The sequence below is a fragment of the Pelecanus crispus genome, chromosome 1 (genome assembly GCF_030463565.1).
Source record: "Pelecanus crispus isolate bPelCri1 chromosome 1, bPelCri1.pri, whole genome shotgun sequence".
In the NCBI taxonomy this organism is placed as follows: domain Eukaryota; kingdom Metazoa; phylum Chordata; class Aves; order Pelecaniformes; family Pelecanidae; genus Pelecanus; species Pelecanus crispus.
In genome coordinates, this window is record NC_134643.1 from 14,134,125 (window position 1) to 14,154,113 (window position 19,989).

Here is a 19,989-nt window from a genome sequence, read left to right on the forward strand (position 1 = left end):
TTCTGAAGACTCCGTTTCCTCTTGAGGAGAGGTTCGGACTTTGAAGAATAGTATCTGCGAGTTTTTGTATCATTATGCTTCAGAATGCTTTCTCAATAACACAGCTGAGAGACAATCCTGATGTTTTATTTATGGTACTTGCATTATAAACCCCACGTGTAAGCAAAGAGAAATCCAATTACTTTTCCTCACAACAATAGAAGCAGCAGGTATCTTCACTACTAACAAATCAAAAATATTCCTCAGAACCAAACGAAAGAAAAGCCTTCAATTCTAGAAGACAATATAGAGTCTCCCATAACCAAACTATTTATGAAGCATATTAATAGTTAAAAGGTGCAAAGGGTTGACAGTAATCCACATAAACAAATACTGTGACAATGACTCCACAGCATTCATATCTCTCCCTTTAGGAGTTTTCTAGTAAGGCTACAGAACTTGAACTCTAGCAGTTGTTAGGATGAAGGAACTATTTTGGGAAGAGCCTAAGAAAGAAAATAAAAACCAAGAGAGATGGCAATTTAGGTATGTCTGTTGTCTATCCACATATCAGGATAAGCAGTGGGGAGAGAATAAAAGCTATGCTGGCACAAAAATAATATGGAATAAGGTAGCTGTACTTAAAACTGTCCAGAAGCCTTAGTTCTAAGTGACTGAAACAATCGTGTCCAAGAACAGCCATCTAACAGTTCAATGAGAAGGGATGACAAAGCAGATTCATCTGTATAGCAGACCATGGAATCCAAACAAGTTTTTCTAAGCAACACAAACCTAGAAGCAGCTTAAGCAGACATGAAACTTCCTCTCCAGCGTCCTTCTCCCCCAAAAGAAACATCCAAATTGTAAGTCCCCTGCAACTTAAGAAATATGAAGTAGGAAATAAAATTATATAACAGGAATTTAAGTCACACTCTGAAAGCAGACACTCACTCAGCAAGTAGGCAGTAACACCAGGCTTGATTTGTAACCTGCACTGAATGTTCAACTCAGCCAGGAATATAATTATCATGGGAAGACCTAGATTTTACCTCAACATTTGCATACCGTTAAGAGGCACGGTTGACTTCTGCTATCACTTATGAATCAAAGAAAGATTGAAGAGCATATACAAATGCTGAGCCTTGTTGAAAGAGGATGAGAGAAAGACTGAAAGAATCCTTTATTGCAGGCTCATGAATAGCATCACAGGCCAATGAATCTTCCAGCTTTGCCAGAAGCAACACGTAAGGACAGAGAACAAGCTGAAACCTTTTGAAAGCCTCTAGTTTATTTTCTCATCTAGAAAGCAATTAGCAGAGTCAATGGTGAGACGTTCCAGACAAAAGAAACAATGGAAGTGTCCTGTGACCTCCTCCAGCAACAGCCACAAGCAAATGATACCTGAAGCGATTGCCAATACAATGTAAATGCAGCTGAGGAAGGTTTGACACAAATTAAACTTAAGTATTTCTCTTTTAGAAATCACAGTACTGTAACAAAACCAGTGCACAGCCTGAGGCAAGTAAAGAACAGTTGAGAATCCCAATTTAAATGTACAAATGCTCAGGCCCAGAGAATATATAAGCAATATATAGTAGAGTTCTCCTTAAAAAAGATAAATAAATATTGACATAAAGACGAAACAGAATATAATAATAATTTTTTTAAAAAAATCTATGTCAAAATGAGAATCATTCCATGGATTAACACTTGGGTCTTAATTCTTAGTTCAAATGTCTTCAGTTTATGAGTAAAAATACGTATTTTCTAGTCTGGCTGGCAGAACTCAAACACAACTCTCAAACAAGATTCTGCACATTATTCTCCTCAGTGATAGATATTCCATTTCACAGCTTTCAACAGGATGCAGAGATAAAAATCAACCAAATTATTTTAAGATTGAGTTTACTACAAAATCTGTTGCAACTTAGCTATGCTGGCTCTGCAAAGTCAGTAAATTTAGAAGCATCCGATAGTCATAATAGTCAAGAAACAATTAAAATATGCGTACGGCACAGATATCTAAAAAGGAAGGGAAAGTACAATTCTCCAAGTAGTCTCCATACTAACTGCTGCCACCATACGATGCTGCCCAATAAAGTCTATACAGTTCAATACAGGCTAGACCTCTTCGGGACTTTCTAAAAATGCCACAGATCAGTATCTCTCCGAGTGTCTTCTCTAATACAAGGTATTAATCCCCTCCAGCCATACATAATTTCAGTCCAAATCTCACTTTCTCAATCAAGAAACATGAAAATCCAGCTTTAAAACAAATGCCTCCAACATTATACAATTTACAATCTACATGCTGTAGAATAAACAACTACTAAGTAAGGCTGGCAAGGGAAAACAAGACAAAACTTGTTCTGTTGAACAAGTTACAAAAACTTGGAATGCTCTTGTACAGCTTTTTTGAGATTTACCAGTAACAGCTACTACTGATCCAAAACCTTAGGTCTCCACTTCATTTGTAGGGCAACAGCATCTCAAAGTAGTAAAAGGTAGAGTTGTTTATACTAATCTTTCCACGTCCAAAGAATATTCTGCAATTAGCTTTCACCAATACTACTCCTAACAAATTAAAAAAAAAAAAAACCAAAACACCAGACCACCAAACCCACAACAAACCAAAAACCAGCTTGAGCTGCTGAGGGAACAGGATGAAATGAGTGCCTGGGGAAATAATCTAACCCAAATGGTCAGTGATCAGGACAAGAGAACATCAAGTGCCAACAGCACTACCTCCGTATGTCACAGCATTGCAATTGCCACTGGAATAGTTTCAATTTGCAGAACGATTAAAAACTCAAAGCTTCAGAAAAGTAATTAACAAAGTTAAGTTTTATATGCTAGTGAGATACTTTGAGTTCAAAACAAGGTGAAGGGGTAATTTGACTCAAACAGGGAAAACAAGTTTTAATAAAAAGGTCTTCATTCTAAAAAACCAACATATGCAGACGTACCAGTGACTGGAAGCCAAAGTCTGACAACCCTAGTCCATAAGTCCATAAATGACCATATTACCATTCTGGGGTTTTTTTTTTGGGGTTTTTTTTTTTTTTTTTTTTTTTTTTTGGTAAAAAAGGCACATGTTAGTCACAGGAACAACTTACCAAATAGCTGTGGTTCATTATTGGAATTTTTTCCACAAGGGTGTGGGTATTTTGTTGGGCAGGGGAGGGGGTGGCGGTGTTTGGTGGTGGGTTTGGGGCTTGGGGGAGGGATTTTTAAAAAGTCCTAGTCTAAATAAAAGGTTAATTTAAAAAAAAAAAAAAAAAAAAAAAGGGAGCAGGCACAGCATTTGTTCTGCAGCAAATCACAAAAACATTTATAGTAACCCTTTCAAAATTCATCAACATTATACAGTATTTTTAAAGTGAAGCCACCTAAGCATATTTATATTTCAATAACTGTTTCTCCATTTCAGTAGATATTAAAAAAAAAACCAAAAACAAAAAAACCCCAACACATTCCAGCAATATAAACTTCAGTTTTATTTAAGCCGAGTTATTTGCTCTCTCCCTTTTAACAAAGTTGTTCTGGTAAAGGACAGTCAAGACATTAGTCAGGTACCAAATATGAGGATTTGTCTAACATTTCATCGTTTGTTGCAGGGTTTGGGGGTTTTTTTGGTGGTGATTTTTTCTGTTACTGGATCAAAACAGACACAAAAAATTCCTCTTATGTCCACTCTACTTTGAAAAGGGAGAAAATACCGTATCTTAAAAGTTGGTATCCCAATTCTTCCAATGGGACAAAAAGTCAATCATGATGCCATGAATCACATCTGAAGTGACAGAAAGGAATACTTAATAGCCATATAAGATACCAACAAAAAAAAAATGCAATCAAACAAGTCTCCCTGGGAAAACACCAGTTCCTCTACTACAGATTTAAATTAACACTTTCTGTTTTATCAGCAAATCACTCATACCAAAATTTTTAACCCTAAAATAATCCAAAATCCTAAGCAATGCTCTCAACGTGGCCAGAACACAGCTGGATGACTGATGTGTCTGCTTCTACTCACTATGCCGTACCGAGACAGCCAATAGCTATCTCCCCTTAGCCCAACGCTTACTACTGCTCCAATACCTTCCTTGTGACATCAACACCCAAAGAAGTCAGTGGTCCTCAAAACATTATCTTACTGTTCGTTTGATGAATTTTAGGGACTAGCTCCAAAGAGCAATGATATATTCAGGTCTCTTCACATTAATCCATATTTTCCACTATGCTTTTAACAACTACATTAGGGACAATTATGACAAACACAGTAATTATTACATACAAACTTTTCATACATACAGACAAACATTACTGTAGCATAGTAACCCTTAGAGTCTTCTCACTTTATTGCTCATTGTACTACGTGCTCTTCCTGCACGCACACAGACTTCCTATTCCCTTACGGACCTCTAAATACACTAAAACTAAAGGCCAAATGTTTGAAGTAATTTGCATCCCATGGTAAAGATGGAAGAACCCTGTAATCTTTCAATGAAGTTTTTCCCCCTATCAAAATGCACTTTTGCTTTATATGCTTTTGATGGAGAAATACACTGTTCAGGAAATAACTGGTCACATACTAAACAGAGCTGGCAAATACTCCCTAGTAGGGTTAAAAAACTAAAAAAACCCAGTAAGAAACTCCAAGCACAGTAGGAATCAGTTATGGAAGGTCCAGTGAGTTAGGCTTGCTCCTTAGCTTTCAAGCTCTGCTGCCTGAAGGAAAAAAGTCTCTATTATTACAGTGTTATTTTTTACTCGACTAAATAAGCCAATGGCATGTGTAAACTTTTTAAAATACAGAGTTCTGTAGGAACAAGTATCCCTGCTTGGAGAAAATACAACACCCTAGGAATGAAGAGATTTCTAGATGTCTCATTGAAGTTCACAGTATGAGTGTCACCAAAAAGTCTGTATTCTTTGGTTTTAATGTCATTGAAGCAGTACACCCATGAACAAAATGCAGCAACAGCATATATTTTTAAAAGTGCTATATACAGACAGGAAGAATTCCATTATGAAAACGTGTTCCACCTCACCTTCCTAAATGGCATCTGAAGAATGTTTTCACTTTACACTGAATCCACATGATTACCTGAATTAATTCATAGTGATATGCATACTTCCTCATCAAATCCAAAAGATTCTGCCTTTTCTGGATGTTGGGTTAAGTACATAAATAAAAGAAATGCAATATGCACTGTATACAGTAAACAGACATTTACAACTAAAGGCTATAGAAAAAATTTTCTGTTTCCTAACTAGGTAGATAACTGCCATCATTGTAAGAAGGTATTTTCTAAGTAGTAAATAAAGGAACACAAATTCATAGACCACTCCACTCAGATTTCAGAAATTTAACCAGGTCTTTGCCTCTATTGCAAGCTTTCTACAGACAAAAAGGTAAATCGAGTGCATAGAGAACGAGTCAAGCGGGAAATGCCCTGTAGTGGATTACGTGCAACATGGTCGCTGTCACATTGTGAAATTCGCACCCTGAAGCTGAGGCTGGAACTGAGCAAGTCCATTTCAGCACTGAAGGAGGCAAGCTTTACAACCTCGTCAGATGCCAAAAGTTGCAGCTGCTTTGCATCAGTTTTCCAGATGGTAACCCACATTAGTAGTCAGTCATAGATTATGTTCAAAGTATTCTGCCTCTCTCCTCTCCCTTGGATTTACGGGCTGTCACTGCACATCAGGCAAAATATTTACAAACTACTGCTAACGGACACCATCAAGATGGTTAACACCAACAGTATTGTAACTGATGGGAAGGGGGAGGAGGAGGGGAGTACAAGAACATCAGTCACCGTTCCTTCCATTGGCACTCTCCTCCCTTTATACAAATACCCATAAAAATAAAACCTCAAGAAGCCTCATTTATCTGGTTATGCAGATACCTGAAGTACGTTTAACACCACGATGTTAACGGTTTTGACACCTGCACTTGTATTAAGTCATACAAGGTACACTGGAGAGCAGGCTTCCTGGCAATGAACATGAAAAAACCTATACATTATTTCTGACACACCACCAACCCCCTGCACAAAAAAAGAAAAAAAAAAAAATCATGATAGCTTTCTCATTCCAATAACCAGGAATATTTGGCTGACATTCCTTTCAGTAATTAAAAGTTTAAAATCCAAGATATGACTAAAGAAATCCCCTTACCCAGCAAGAACATTTCCTCAAGCCCCCCAGTGAATGGGAAAGACGACAGACCCCTTTCAGAATCAAAACACTTCCAAGAAATGTAAATCTAATCTTTGCAATCCCTGTAATCTTTGCACTTCTAAAGCAGACCTTCTACATGCGGAACTGAACGAGCCAAGCTTAAGCTCAAGCACTGGGGAGTTGCATCAGAAATCGGTAGTGGAGAACATGACAGCTGCAAACAAGGCCTCTACAAGATGTTTCAGATCCGATGTTTCAGCCTACTGATCTTGTTTCAACTAAAAAAAAAAATATTTATTACTACAAGCAGAGTAAGTTTCTGCTGCGTAAATTACACACAGAGCTGGATTCTGGGGTACAGGAGGGGCTTTGTCTGTTCTCCAGCTTAGAAAATGAAAGATTTTGTTCTAAGCTTCACGGTTATTTCATAGAAACAAAAATGGGACAGGGTCCCTCAGAAGAAAGATACACTCCTCCAAATTCATCTCAGCATTGGATGTTTATATTAACATCACTATCAGCTCTCAAACCTAAACTGCATATAAATGTCGAACATCCAAAGAAATTTGAGAAGTCCCTCTTCCTCTTGTATACCACAGTTAAAACTCTAAACACTTTCCAGACATTGCTGATTACAGTGGGGTATCTAAACAGAAATATATTACAGAATTCAGAAGAGAGTGATCAAGAGGCCTTACAAGAATGAAAATGATGGCTGAATTTAAGGCATTTGGCAGGGGGGAGGGGGAAGTGAGTCAAGCCACACAGCACAAAGAAAAAAAAAAAAAAGCAAAGGAAACAGAAGTAAACAGAAGTAAATGTTTAGCAGAAGAAAAAAAAAAAGACAGCCTAACTAGCAAGATGCACGGTCCCAGCTCTACAGAAAGGGAGAAGAAGAAGATCCAAAACTTTCTCCAACCTATTTGGTAAGTCAGACTATGAAATGAGCATCCCTCCAGATGCAAACTGAACTTAACAAGGCTGAAAAGTGCAATTTCTTGAAAGCTTAAAACCCAGAAGTGTCATGCAGCCCAAAGCAACAAAGTTATCAGAAGAATCACTGATACATGCCCACCTGAAATCTAATCTAATCTAATCTATCCTTCAAAGACAGCAGGAGGAAGGGGGGCGGGCAGGGCAAGGGAAAAAAAAGAAGACTGGAAGTAAAAACAAGAGCTACAGTACCATGTTCAGCTTTCTTGCTCATATGGGGAACCCCCATCTGCAAGTTAAGAATACCAGCCTCATTTTGTAACTGCTTGCACACTGTGGTAATCTTATCAGCAAATGCATCATCGAAGAAAAAAAATGGAGGGAACGGGAAATTGTAGACAGAAATGGCAAGAAAAACAGAAAAGATGGTTCATGCATATCGATCACGCCTTACAGCAAGTCTATGGACCAAACCAAAAAACTTTGGGTAGGCATCATCTGATGAAGCAGTGAGTGGCTGAGCTAAGCTTTGCACTGTTAAGAAAACAGACTATCAGTTAAACAACTGATTCAGCGTAGTCATAAACTGGAACAGTAATCATTTCCGTCAGATTCACACCATGTTTTAAAACAAAACCAGTTACACAACTTCTAATTCCACTATTGGAATACACTTGACAAGTGAAATTTAAGCTTACGTTAAACAGCCTAAACCTCGGATCTGCAGGCTAAATCATGCATACAGCAAAATGTTCTTCCAGATTCCCTGCATGCTAGATCATCATCTCAGAAGGGTTCACTCAACTCCATTCATTTAATTGAAACACAAGCTGTAAGGCCTGGTTATGACTCTGCAAGTTAAAGATCTTTCCAATTAATTAGAAGACCAGAGAAATCTGTAAATGAAGACTTGTTCAAGGAAGAAAATACAAAAATTTTAGAGAGCTTTAAACACATCATCCATCTCGGCTATAACCAAGCTTAACATCTTCCTATCACTTTTGACTCTCTTACCTAGTAATCACTATTGCAAGCAAAGAACAAACATCAGCTCCTATAATCAGCTTTTTTTGAATGGCAGGTAAAAGAGCTCACAATTTCCTCCTCAGTGTCAATATCCTTTATCATCATCACAGTAATTAAGTTAGAATTAAGGAAATACTATTGGTACTACTCAAAGTCCTGTGATGACAGTTTTCCAAGTCCAGATGTCACATTCATTCACTCCACATCACTGCGCACCCTGATTCCCTGTATTATCTTGTCTACACCACGGTCCCAGCAATTCCATGAGGCAAATTTTGCCATTCTTCCTCCTGATCCCCCTAGCTTCATTCCTCATTTTCTCCAGTACTAAGGTCTATGCAGGCCCTCCCTCTCTCTCACCAGGGTAAAGCTTTTTCTCCAAGCATTGTAACTGCTATATGTAGCAGAGTACGCAAGCAGCTCACTGATTAGAAATGCAACTCCTCCCCATTCCTAGACACCGGCACCCTTATCAGTACAAAGTTCAATTGGGAATTCCATTCCATCCCATGTACCCACGCGAAATGCATCTCCACTTTGGCTGCGAAGAGGAGGATGACGTTTTTCCATCTTCAGAGCCTCAAAACGATCAAGGAAATCTCACCCGTTTCATCTGCTTATCTTTTGATAATTTTGCCTCTTTTACAGACTTCTGCACCTCTGTCTCCTCACCTGCACCGTTTTCTTTCTGGCAGGTGCAACACTGATACGTCTATCAGTTCTGAATGCTCTGGGAGAAAAAACAATCAATACTGTCAATTCCATGTTGCTGCTCATTTTCCACAGCACCAAAAGCAAAAAGGTTGTCCAACTGCAGACTCAAGGAAAAGGAGACTGCAGTTGCCTGCATTAGGTTGATTTTTAGAAAGTATTACCAGCTACACATATGACAGCTTCTATGAACTCATCTCGTTACACCTAAAGGGGCACATTTTATTCCTCTCCCCCCCTATATATTGTGTGTGCCAGCCTCTCAGGTTTTTTTATTATACAAAATCCTCTAACTTCACCCTGATGTCGTATCTGTAAGCTGCCTAAATTTTCCACTCCCCTTTTATGCTACCCTTCCTCTAACCTTCCTTGCCTTTTCTATAGCACCTACATATACATCTTTTGCCCCAAATCAAGATCAGAATCACTTCTCTCTTACACAGCTTTTGCATGCTATTTCCTCCCTCTTTCAGGTCAGTATCTCAAATTTACTCATTCCACATTCACTCATCACTGATGCAACCAGAGTCCCTGTGGTATCTTCTAGTCTATGCCACAGTCCCAGCAATCCCAATGCACAAGTTCTACCTATTCCACCCTCCCACCCCAATACATCATTCTTAGTTCTCCTCCGTACTTAGGATTCTGCATGCCACCCCCCAGTCATTTTTTTTTCCCCCGCATCGTAACTGCATTTCTCCTTTCCTCTCTGAAAAGTAAATTATTCACAGGATTAACAGCACAAACCTGTTCTTTAACCTACAGTCAAATACAGAACCACTTTAAAAAGGCTGGTTGCTCTCAGCAGAAGACTTCGTGCATACCTCACTTTCTTACAGCCTTCTCCACAAAAATAGACAGTTTAATGAATATAAAGTTTTTTATTTATACAGGAAATTATGCCACAAAATTTTAGCTGTAGAAACCACTTCCTCTAAACAGAGATCTGGAGACCCAGATGCCATACAGGCATTACTTGCCTTGGAAAATGTTATTTGTTGCCTGTATTTAGGCTTTCAAGAAATAAATGAAAGGTGAAGAGATCTGTTCTGAGCAAACATCAACTAAAATGTCAAGTACTTATGCCTGTCAGTATGTAAGTTCCGAGACAATATTCTTTCCAGATACAAGGTGCAGAATCTCCTCTTTAAAGACATATCACTGCTTCCAGGAGGGTTCAATTAACAATTACTCAGTTGACACCATCACTGTCACAATTTCTTTTACTAATGTGCAAAAAAACATGTCATCCTGTTATTGTAATATTGTTCTCTGAGATTTAACAACAGGATTGTGTAACACTGGTAGGACACGATGACAACCTGAGTGAATATGGCTATTATTTCCATAGCTTTGCTAGAAAGATATTGGAGGAGTTTCTTAGGAGCTATCCTTGAAAACAAGAAGGCTTCACCAACATCAAACGTGTACTGAGCATCATTTCTGAAGAAGACTTTTCCTAAGCCACCTTTCAGACAGGAACAAGGAAAAAAAATGTAATAAATGCTTGAAAACACTGAAATGACACACTTAAATCCCACTGCTACACCAGCAATCGAGATCCCAAGAACAAAAAGATACGTGCAACATGCTGACCAAAAAGAACAAGTAATTAAAAAAAAAATACTCAAAGGTAAGTGAATCAGAGACTAAGATACTAGTGGAAACCAGTGGAAAGTGCAGCCAGACGATGTAATCAACAGACAAAAAAGCATACTGGTAATAATAATTGTTCTCTACAAGCTTGGGTCATCCTGTAAGTACAGATATAGACCACAATCAAAGTAACCTAAGCCTATGCAACAGCTATAATTTATTAGGTAATGGAGTGAATGTTTCAAGTTCCTCATATTTCAATGTAAACGCAAAAGCATCAATATCTGGTTTAAGGTCACTGGAGACTGGGAAAGCATACACCGGAAATAAAAGCACACATTCTTGTACTGTCTTCCTATATTGTCTTTTACTTCCTAAGCAGCTACCATTGATCACAGCTAGCAAGAGTCTAACCTAAAATCTTGTCTTACCTGGTATGGCCATTTTTGTCCAGCACCATTAATAAACCAACCCAGCACTCCTCCCCTTCTCCTGAAGGCCTCTAGCATTTCTTGGAAGATTTTAGCCCAGTGATCTTCACAAAATAAAACAAACCTGGAGCAGCAACTAAATGAGATTTCAAAAGTCTAAGTATCTAAATTTTAGCTGCATGCTCTCTAGTACTCGATGACTTAGCCTGTGAAAATGAATAGGCTAATAAACGTGATCATTCGGGATTCAATTTTAAAATTGGGGGCGAGGGGGTTGTAACTGTGGTCTTCTCCATTTTTTCCCCTCACAGCAAGGACAGATATTCAGTTTTGTTCGCAGATCTCTAGCAAATTACTAGGCACCCTTATTTCCCTAATAGGTAAGAAAACCTAAAGCCTCTGGCAGCTTCTAGCTGACGCCATCGCTAATTCCACACCCCCTTTTTTTGACAGGATTGACGGCAGCCTAAGCCGCCACTGCCTTCTCCAAACTTACACAACGCCAGCGGCCTCCTCCCGGGGTCCAGCCGGCCGGCCGCAAGCCCAGCTCCCCCGGCTCTGCGGAGGGCAGGGCGGAGGTGGCAGGAGGCCGAGGGGGCGGCCAGGCAGGGGCCCCGGGAAGCGGCGCGGCCCTGGGGCCAGCCCGCTGCGGCGGGGCGGGGGCAGGCAGCCATTCTAACGGCCCGACCCGAGCATCACGACCATTTCCTGCTCCCACACGGCTGCTACAGCAGCCCCGGGCACCTTCACGTACAGCACCGTGCCCACCCTGCCCAGCCCGGGCGTGCTGCCCCTCATCTGGAGACCTCCTCCAGCCTTCCCCATCCCTCCCTTCCCGCCCTTCAGCCTCCCTCAGGCTGCGGGCAGCGGGCGATCGCCCGCGGGCCGCGCACAGCCGCAGCACCCGCCCCTCACCTTTCGGCAGCAGCAGCTTCACCTCTCCGTTCTCCTCCCGGCCTGCCGCACTCAGGCCCCCGCCGCCATCGCCCACCGCCGCGACCCCGGGCAGGGCCCCGTGCTTCCTCCTCTCCTTATCCCGCTTTTCCTTCGGCCTCTTCGGCTTGGCGCTCCCGCCGCCAGCGCCGGCCGCCCCGCCGCTCCCGCAGCCTCCCGCCTCGACGGCCAGGGCCAGGCGGTGCCGGTGGTGGCGGTGCTGGTGCTGCTGGTACGAGGAGGAGGGGGAGGCGGACGACGGCAGCAAAACGGCGGGCGACAGCAGCTTCCGGGGCAGTTGAGAAGGGAAAGCGAAGCCCCCCGCGCCCCCGGAGGACCCAGAAGGGAGCGCGGGGAAGCCCCACGCCGCGGGGTTGCTGTAGCTCGGCACGACCGCTGGCAGCGGCAGCGGCTGCTTGCTGCTCCCGCCGTTGCCGCCACCACCGCCCCCTTCACCGTTGACGCGCTTAGTACCCTTCAGGCTCCTCTCATCGGCTCCCTTCATCTTCTTGGCGGCTGGCTGGGACCCACGGGAAACCTTCGCGTCCGGGGCCGGCCTGGCACCGAACGGCTCCTGCTCGGGCGACGCCGCGCCACGACCAGGGTTCGGCGACTCCGCCATTTTGCGCTCCTGCTTCTATTTACTCTCGGCTCGCCTCAACCGACAGAACTGGGAGGGGTGGGGGGGCCCGCCTCGCCCAATGGACAGGGGAGGCGCCGGAGAGACAGCCGCGATCAGCCAATCGCAGGGCGGGGAGGGGGCGGGTTCTCAGGGGATTGGGGGCGGCGGGCTCGCCTGAGTGCGCAGTCGGAGAGCGGGGGCGAGGGGAGGGGGCGCCGCTGCCCGGGAACAGGGACCGCGACGGGGACCGGGAGCGGGCTCGGTGTGGGGCCGGTCCCGGTCCGGCCCCGGTCCCCAGCCCCGGCGGGTGCGGCGGGTAGCGCCCCTCGCGCTCCGCCTGGCGGGGCCAGGGCAGGCAGCCGCCCCGAGCGATGGCGGGCGGGGCCGCTCCGCGCCGCGGCAGCCGGAGGGGGAGGCCTGGGCCTGAGGGGCCGCGTCCCGGGGCGCCGCTTCTTCGGGATGCGGGTAGTCGGGCCGTGGCGCATTACGGCAGGTGCTGGAGGCGCTAGCGAGCGGGGAGCGGGTTTCCTTTAACTCTTCAGGTTTCGGGCTTCCGCGCTGCCGCCTGGCACTGCTTACTGCGGGGGCAGGTGGGGGGTCCCTGCAGCCCCGGCCCGCCCCGCCGGCTGGTTCCTGAGAAGGGCTTTTGTTGACAAACAAGGAAAGTTTGGAATAGCACCTTTCCCAGGAGGTTAGGCTGGCAGCAGCCCGTGAGTCTCTTAAGGAAAGGCTGGCCCGGGGCTGCGAGGGTTCGTTCAGGTGGACACTTTGTGGACAAGGCTGCGGCGTTCCTGGCTGAACCAGAGTTTTCCATGCTCTCCCAGGTCATCGGAGGAAGCCAGCTTAAGACCTGGAAACTCTTGTGGGCCCGGTGGGAGGAAGGCAAATGCTGCAAAGGTTTGCTGCTGTGGGAGATGCCGTCCCACTGGAACAGTCAGATGTCGGTCTCATCAGCAAGATCGCTGACACCCAACCGCTGTGCTTCAGCAAAGGGCTGGTACTGCTGCTTCCTCCAGAGCAAAAGGCAGCATGGCCTGGAACGTGGAGTTGTCACAAATAGGAGCCCTCCCCCAGCCATGCCTTTGGCATCTACAGCTGCCATAGCCACTGTCCACTGAAAGTCTCCCAAGACTCTCCCAAGTAAGAGGGAAGCGGTCACAGAGAGAAACAGAAGGTGAGGCCTTGTTGCCTGGAGCGTTTGCATTGCCGGTCTCCTACGCCGGTCAGTCATACCAGCAAGACTCCTTGTCGCAGTGGAAAGAACAGAGTAGCTACGACGTTAAACTTTATCTGGCAGGCTTGCTCTGTGAAGTTTTGTATATGCAGACAGACAAGGTTTTGAGATTAGATTTTTTTCACTTCACAAACTATTTTCATTTGAGCTGCAGCAGATCAGCCTCAGAATAAGCTCGCTCCTAGCACTCTGGCTATCTCCTCCTTTGTTTCATTTTTTGCAAATTGTAAACCAGACTGAATTCGGTTCAATGTTCATCTCAACAGCAGCAAGGAATAAATTTTCTATATCCAGCCAACTCCACTTGAAAGGATTTTTCCTCAGATGATCCAAGTTTCACTACCGTGAGAATGTATCCTCAAACTGTATTTCTGGGCATGATGGGGAATACGGCATCTGCATCGCAGCACAGGAAGAACATTTCACAGCACGTATTTGAACAGTAGTCAACCAACATCCAATCCCAGACTGAAATCCAGGTACAAATCTGCCCGTATGTACATCAGCTGATATAACTAGAATAGGCCTATGAGTACAAAGGTCATCTTCAACTCCCTTAGAAATTTGTTACTTGTATCTGTAGGTGAGAAAACCCTATGCATTTTAATTCTTCTAGAATGAGAAATTTTAGGCACCTCGTGGCACTGTCTCACCCTCACAGGCTTTACAACCCGGTTCATCTTACTTCTGTGCTAGTATTGATACCAAAGCAACAGTATATTAAGTTCATTCAATAAACTTAACACTATACAACTATATTTTCACACTCTCACTTTCGGGGGCTTTGAAAAAAATAGAAGAACAGCGTTTCCCCGAGGGCTCTGATCTTAACTAGAGTAAATGCTAGGGCGTGCTTTCAGTCTAAGAAACTTGACCGCAACCTCTGTGACATGCTAAAGTCACCTAGGAGTACATCATCACTTTTGTCCATGTGACAGACTTACCAAGATTTATTAGCCTAATTAGGCTAGATAGCTATGTAAATAGCTGAATATCTTCAAGCGTGCACTTACATTAATTTAGTTAATAATTAAGACAAATCTTCATATTTCTGAACTTCTTATTGGACATGCTGGATGTCTGAAACAAATGCACTGAATCATAATGCAGCATATTAAAGTGAAAATAGATACAAAGATAAAACGGTGGTGGGAGAGTTGTAGCCCAAAACTTGATGTAAAAACTGATATCTAAACTAATGAATGTGCAGCAAACTTTGACAGCTGACAATATGCTACTAAACTTCAGTCAAGCTGTTGTTCCCTTTGCTTTTTGAAGTAGTGTATCGTGCTTGTAACCATAAGCCAAGTTTTTATTACTGAATTCTTTAGAAAATTCAGCTGGAGCAAGATGACGGAGTACCTATTAGGTGTAATTGTTGCTTGTCGGAAAGCAGTGTGACTAATGGTTGGAGGGTTTCTGCTGCTATCTCATACCCATTTGTCAGCAAGGAAAATTACAGGGCACTTGAAATTCAGAAGCCAGCTCTGTGTGTCAGATCCCACAATCCTGCTGCCGCGTGGCGGCCAGCCTGGCGGGCACGCCAGAGGAATAGGTGGTGTCCCTGTCACTTGTTTTGTCACCGACCTCACGGATGCATTGAAGTGCTACGCCATACCGATGGTGAGCACGCATTCCAAAATACTTAAACCAAATTTCAGTGCATCTTCCTTTCTACTTCTTTTTACGTAATTAAACCTCTGGATGCTGGCACATGCTCACAAGTGTCTCTCTGTGGTGTGAGACACAGACAAAATAAGAAACACCAAAAATACTTCAGAATAAAAAGTGTCTTTGAAAAAAAAAAAAAAAAAGGGGGGGGGGGGTAAACACAAGCAATGTACCCTGCATAAAATAGAGGTTAGAATCACAAGTGTGTTCTGATGTTATTTGGAAACAGCGGAATATATATGCTTATAATAAAACGATGCAATCTCAAGAAACACCAGCAAAAACATTGCCCCCAAACCCAAACTATTACAGAGAAATATAGTAGCATCTCGTGTCATAACTCCAGCCCCCTCCAGTGACTGCACAGAGATTTATGAACTCCGAGAGCCTTTGTGGGGATCAGCCCTTGGTGGAGTGACTGCAACACGGTGCAGAATCCATAAACACAGAGACAAGAGAAGCTTATCTGTTTTCAGCAGAAGACTTCAAACTGATTATGAAAACTATATCAATGTAATTTTCTCTATAATTTTATATGCATTTAGGGAAATCTGTGAAGATTTTCTAGACCCTGAAAACCCAAAAGAGGCAAAACAGTAACAGTGAAAATGCCAGGCACATATCAGTCCAGTATTCAACATGCATTAAGGATAAGCTTACCAGAGTATTGGCCTGCTTATTACAAACTTGTTGCCATTTTAATTAGAATAATTATGAAATGCTGATATAATTGGGTTTTAGTCAAAACATTTGTTTAAATACCTGTCTTGTTTCAATAGTTAAGGAAGCTACATAAGTTAGTCTATATGCTCACCTAAACTTTGTCAAATTTCAGACATCCCCTATAAAATAAAAAGCTATATGCAAGTGCTGTACACAGATTGAGTTACATTGTTTTGGCTTTATGCTCTTAGCCGCCTACCAAAGTGATGCTCCGGAACCCTACTCAGGTCTCCAAATAGAAATAAAATTTTCAGAAACGTTATTTAATCTCCTTATAGTTTCAACAGCCTGCTCTCCATGCGCTTACTTCCTTGGTTTGGCATCTGTTCAGTTTCTAATTCAAGCATGGAAATAATTGTGCCAAGATTAAATTGAAAACATTTGATAACACTTAGACATCTTTGTGCTGGTTTTTGTCTGCAAAATTAGCTAAACGTAATTTTTACTGCTATTCATTTTTTCTTACAATTCATTAAAAGTAAATTTATTCACCTTTGGAAATGGAGGTGAAAATTAGCCTTCTTACCTGCACAGAATATACTTACAACGGCAGTTTCATTATGTAAAAGTGTGATTTATTTTAGAAAAGCCTCATTTTCCATAGTCGAAGTTTTCAGAACAACCAGTGGCGTATCCAAATTCTTCTGTAATTACCACCCAAACAACTGAACTAAATGAGGCAGTCGGGACTGACTTGGTTTGTAACCAGGAGCCACTGACAGTGTGACAAGCCTTGCTGCCAGGGGATAAGAATTTCCAGCCCCTGTTGTCCTTCGCAGTATCCCCGCGCCTAAGCAACGTGAACATGCAGCCCAGCATCTTCGATTAAACAGGTGACAAAGCCAGGTTTATGCTGAAAAGCCCGGTTTCACAGAAGCAGCTGATGTCTCTTTTCTGACTGCTCAGGGGGTAGCGGGTTAGACTTTTGAAAGGGGGGCAGAGCAGTCAACTGGGGACAGCAGTGGGTTTTATTGCACTGTTCATCTGCCAACACTTTGTAGAATCCATAAAACCACAAAAGGGAGTTTACACTTCAGAGAGGATCTACAATAATTGTTTCTTTTAAATTTTTTTTTCAAATAGATACATTTTCATTCCAGCTGTTGTAATAATTTTTTCCTATATGCAGAAGCTCTACCCCAGTAGGTCCAGCACCAGATGTGTGCTAAAATATGCTAATATGCACATTGAATATTTTGTCTTCTAGAGACTGTAGCACACAATTGCTCATGTAGACCTTTGAAAGTGACAAAAGTCGGGTGTTACATAGTATAAAGGCAAAAAAAAAACCCCACCACCCACTTAGTCATTTCTGGACATTCCCGAGTTAAATTCTAGAATATCCATTGCTCTACACTGCAGATTTTAGAAAAGTTAGTGTCACTTGAACAAAGTACTATTTCAGGGGGTGACAACAGATGATTAATTTTCAGATTACGTGGACAACTCAGACTGAACCAGCTGAACAAACAGGAAAGGACAGCTGCCATCCAGGACAGGTAGCACTGAGGGAGATGATTGCAATAGGGCCAGTTTCACAAGTGTAATCTGAAGGCCACAGAGTGAGCTTCCAGAGTATTAATATCCTGAGAGATCTATCTTTGTCCAAGTTAAATCCAAGATTCCTTCAACCATGCAATCCAGGGGAGGAATCCCTTGGTGATTGACCATGTGTAATCCCTGGCCTGTGATGCTATGGCTTTGGAAACAAAAGTTAAAACTCTAGTGAAAGTACTGTCGAAGTCCCCTCTAAATACAGGTTGAGAAAAAAATTGGCAGCTGTCAGTATTGTTGAGGTAACATTTAGAGCTGTGCATAATGTTTGTTGGAGGACCAAATAAGACGGTTTCTGTGGTTATCAGAAGCAGTAAAGCCCATTGATGTCAACAGGGCTAATGCAGCAAGGACAAAGAAACGAGCAGCAAACTCACTGTGCTGTCGTCTAGAGCTGGAACGTGGTATCCACACACGGGTAGGGATGCAACACCTACAAGCCCAGCATTTCCATCACTTTCCAGTTTCAGAGAGTCTCTAACCTCCTTCCCCCATCCCCAACACACACAGAAATACAATAGGAGCCTGAGATGGACCAAGAGAAGATGTTGATTTGGAGCCAGATGTTCTCCAGCTCAGAAGAGTCCTCCAGGGCTGGAGTGTGTGAGGGCATTTTCCCAAGAGAAAAGACAGTAACTAATAACACAAGAATTGTGTCTAAACAGGAATCACAACCAAAACTCCGCCTTTTAACATCCTTTCAGGGAAAAAAAAAAAGTGTATTGGTTGCAGATTTGCTGCTTATAAAAGCTTTAAAACAGGCTACAGCTCCAAAGTGACAATCGACACCAGGGAATGCTGCCTTGCAGAAGGGAAAAACTCAGAAATAACTGCTTCAAATGAGTCGACTAATAGCAATACAAAGGAAAAAAAAAAAAAAAAAACCCAAAACATTATGGTCTGGAGCTCCCAGCGTAAGAAAGACATGGACCTGCTTGGGGGGGTCCAGAGGAGCACCACGAAGATGATCAGGGGGCTGGAGCACCTCTCCTATGAGGCCAGGCTGAGAGAGTTGGGGTTGTTCAGCCTGGAGAAGAGAAGGCTGCGAGGAGACCTTATTGCGGCCTTTCAGTACTTAAAGGGGGCCTACAGGAAAGATGGGGAGTGACTCTATCAGGGAGTGTAGTGATAGGACGAGGGGTAACTTTTAAACTGAAAGAGGGTGGATTTAAACGATATTAGGAAGAAATTTTTTATTGTGAGGGCGGTGAGACACCAGAACAGGTTGTCCAGAGAAGTTGCAGGTGCCCCATCCCTCAAAGTGTTCAAGGCCAGGTTGGATGGGGCTTTGAGCAACCTGGTCTAGTGGAAGGTGTCCCTGCCCATGGCAGGGGGTTGGAACTGGATGATCTTTAAAGCCCCTTCCAACCCAAACCATTCTATGATTCTATGAAGAGTAGACTTGGTAGTGTAGGTTAATGGTTGGACTGGATGATCTTAAAGGTCTTTTCCAACCTAAACGATTCTATGATTCTATGAAAGGAAAGTCATACACTCTCCCAAACTAAACTCCAGAAGAATACTTAATCGTTAACAAGCAACTGCCGTGACTTATGCATACCCTTATTGTTGCCCAAGTTCAAGTCAATGGCAAAAGAGAAGGAGCAATTCACCAGACCATGTACTTCCTTCTCCACCACAGGGACACAGAGGAGCTGTGCATGGTCACCGGGAGTCATTCTGCCTTTACGAGGGGTGTACAGGTAGGGAACCAGTACACACAGCTGGCCAGACAAATTCACATGCATCTAGAAGGGAATAAAGGCAACCCCCTGAAACATCAGGTGTAAACACTGCTTTCTTCCCTCCATTTCAGGCACTTTTTGCAATGGAAGCGGTGAGGTATTCCTCAGTAGGTTGGTGTAGTTTCTTTTAAAAACTCAAATCTGAACAGACTTCCTGGGTTTTTTTGTTCCCCTATCCCGAGACACTTAGAATCTAAGCTGTTTCAGAGACAGTTCTTTGGAGTACATTTAGTTCTAGGAAATTCAGGTCTTGTGTCTTAGAGACTGGCACTTACTTGTAGAGTAGCAGTTTATAAGTGTGTGTATATATATATAAAAATAAACAGCTACTTATAAGTAGCAGCTAATCTTTCACTGCTCACCTCAGCTTCTCACACATATAAACAACATCTATGTGGAAAAATCCACAACAAAGAGCTTTCTGTCTATTCAGAAATTTTATTCCACATTAGAGGCAGCAGCTCTTCAGATCAGTGGCCTCAGTGATTCTGGGAAACAGTTCATTCAAGACAAACTGCTGCAAGTAAAAACACATTTGCCATAACATCCTTGGATTTTCTCAGATGTATCAGCCTAACTGGAATATAATTGTACCTGAAGTTTCTAGACCATAGAATTAGGAAAGAGACTGCAGGCTAGGTTTAA

General features: G+C 42.9%; 1 protein-coding gene across 1 annotated transcript in view; it reads right to left on the reverse strand.

The window, feature by feature from the left end:
- Positions 1 to 12,417, reverse strand: part of RSBN1L (round spermatid basic protein 1 like) — a 52,418-nt gene extending 40,001 nt beyond the window's left edge. The window contains exon 1 of the mRNA XM_075711910.1: positions 11,778 to 12,417. Coding sequence (XP_075568025.1) covers positions 11,778 to 12,417 — 640 coding nt within the window. The remainder of the gene's footprint in view (positions 1 to 11,777) is intronic.
- Positions 12,418 to 19,989: the final 7,572 nt, after the last annotated feature.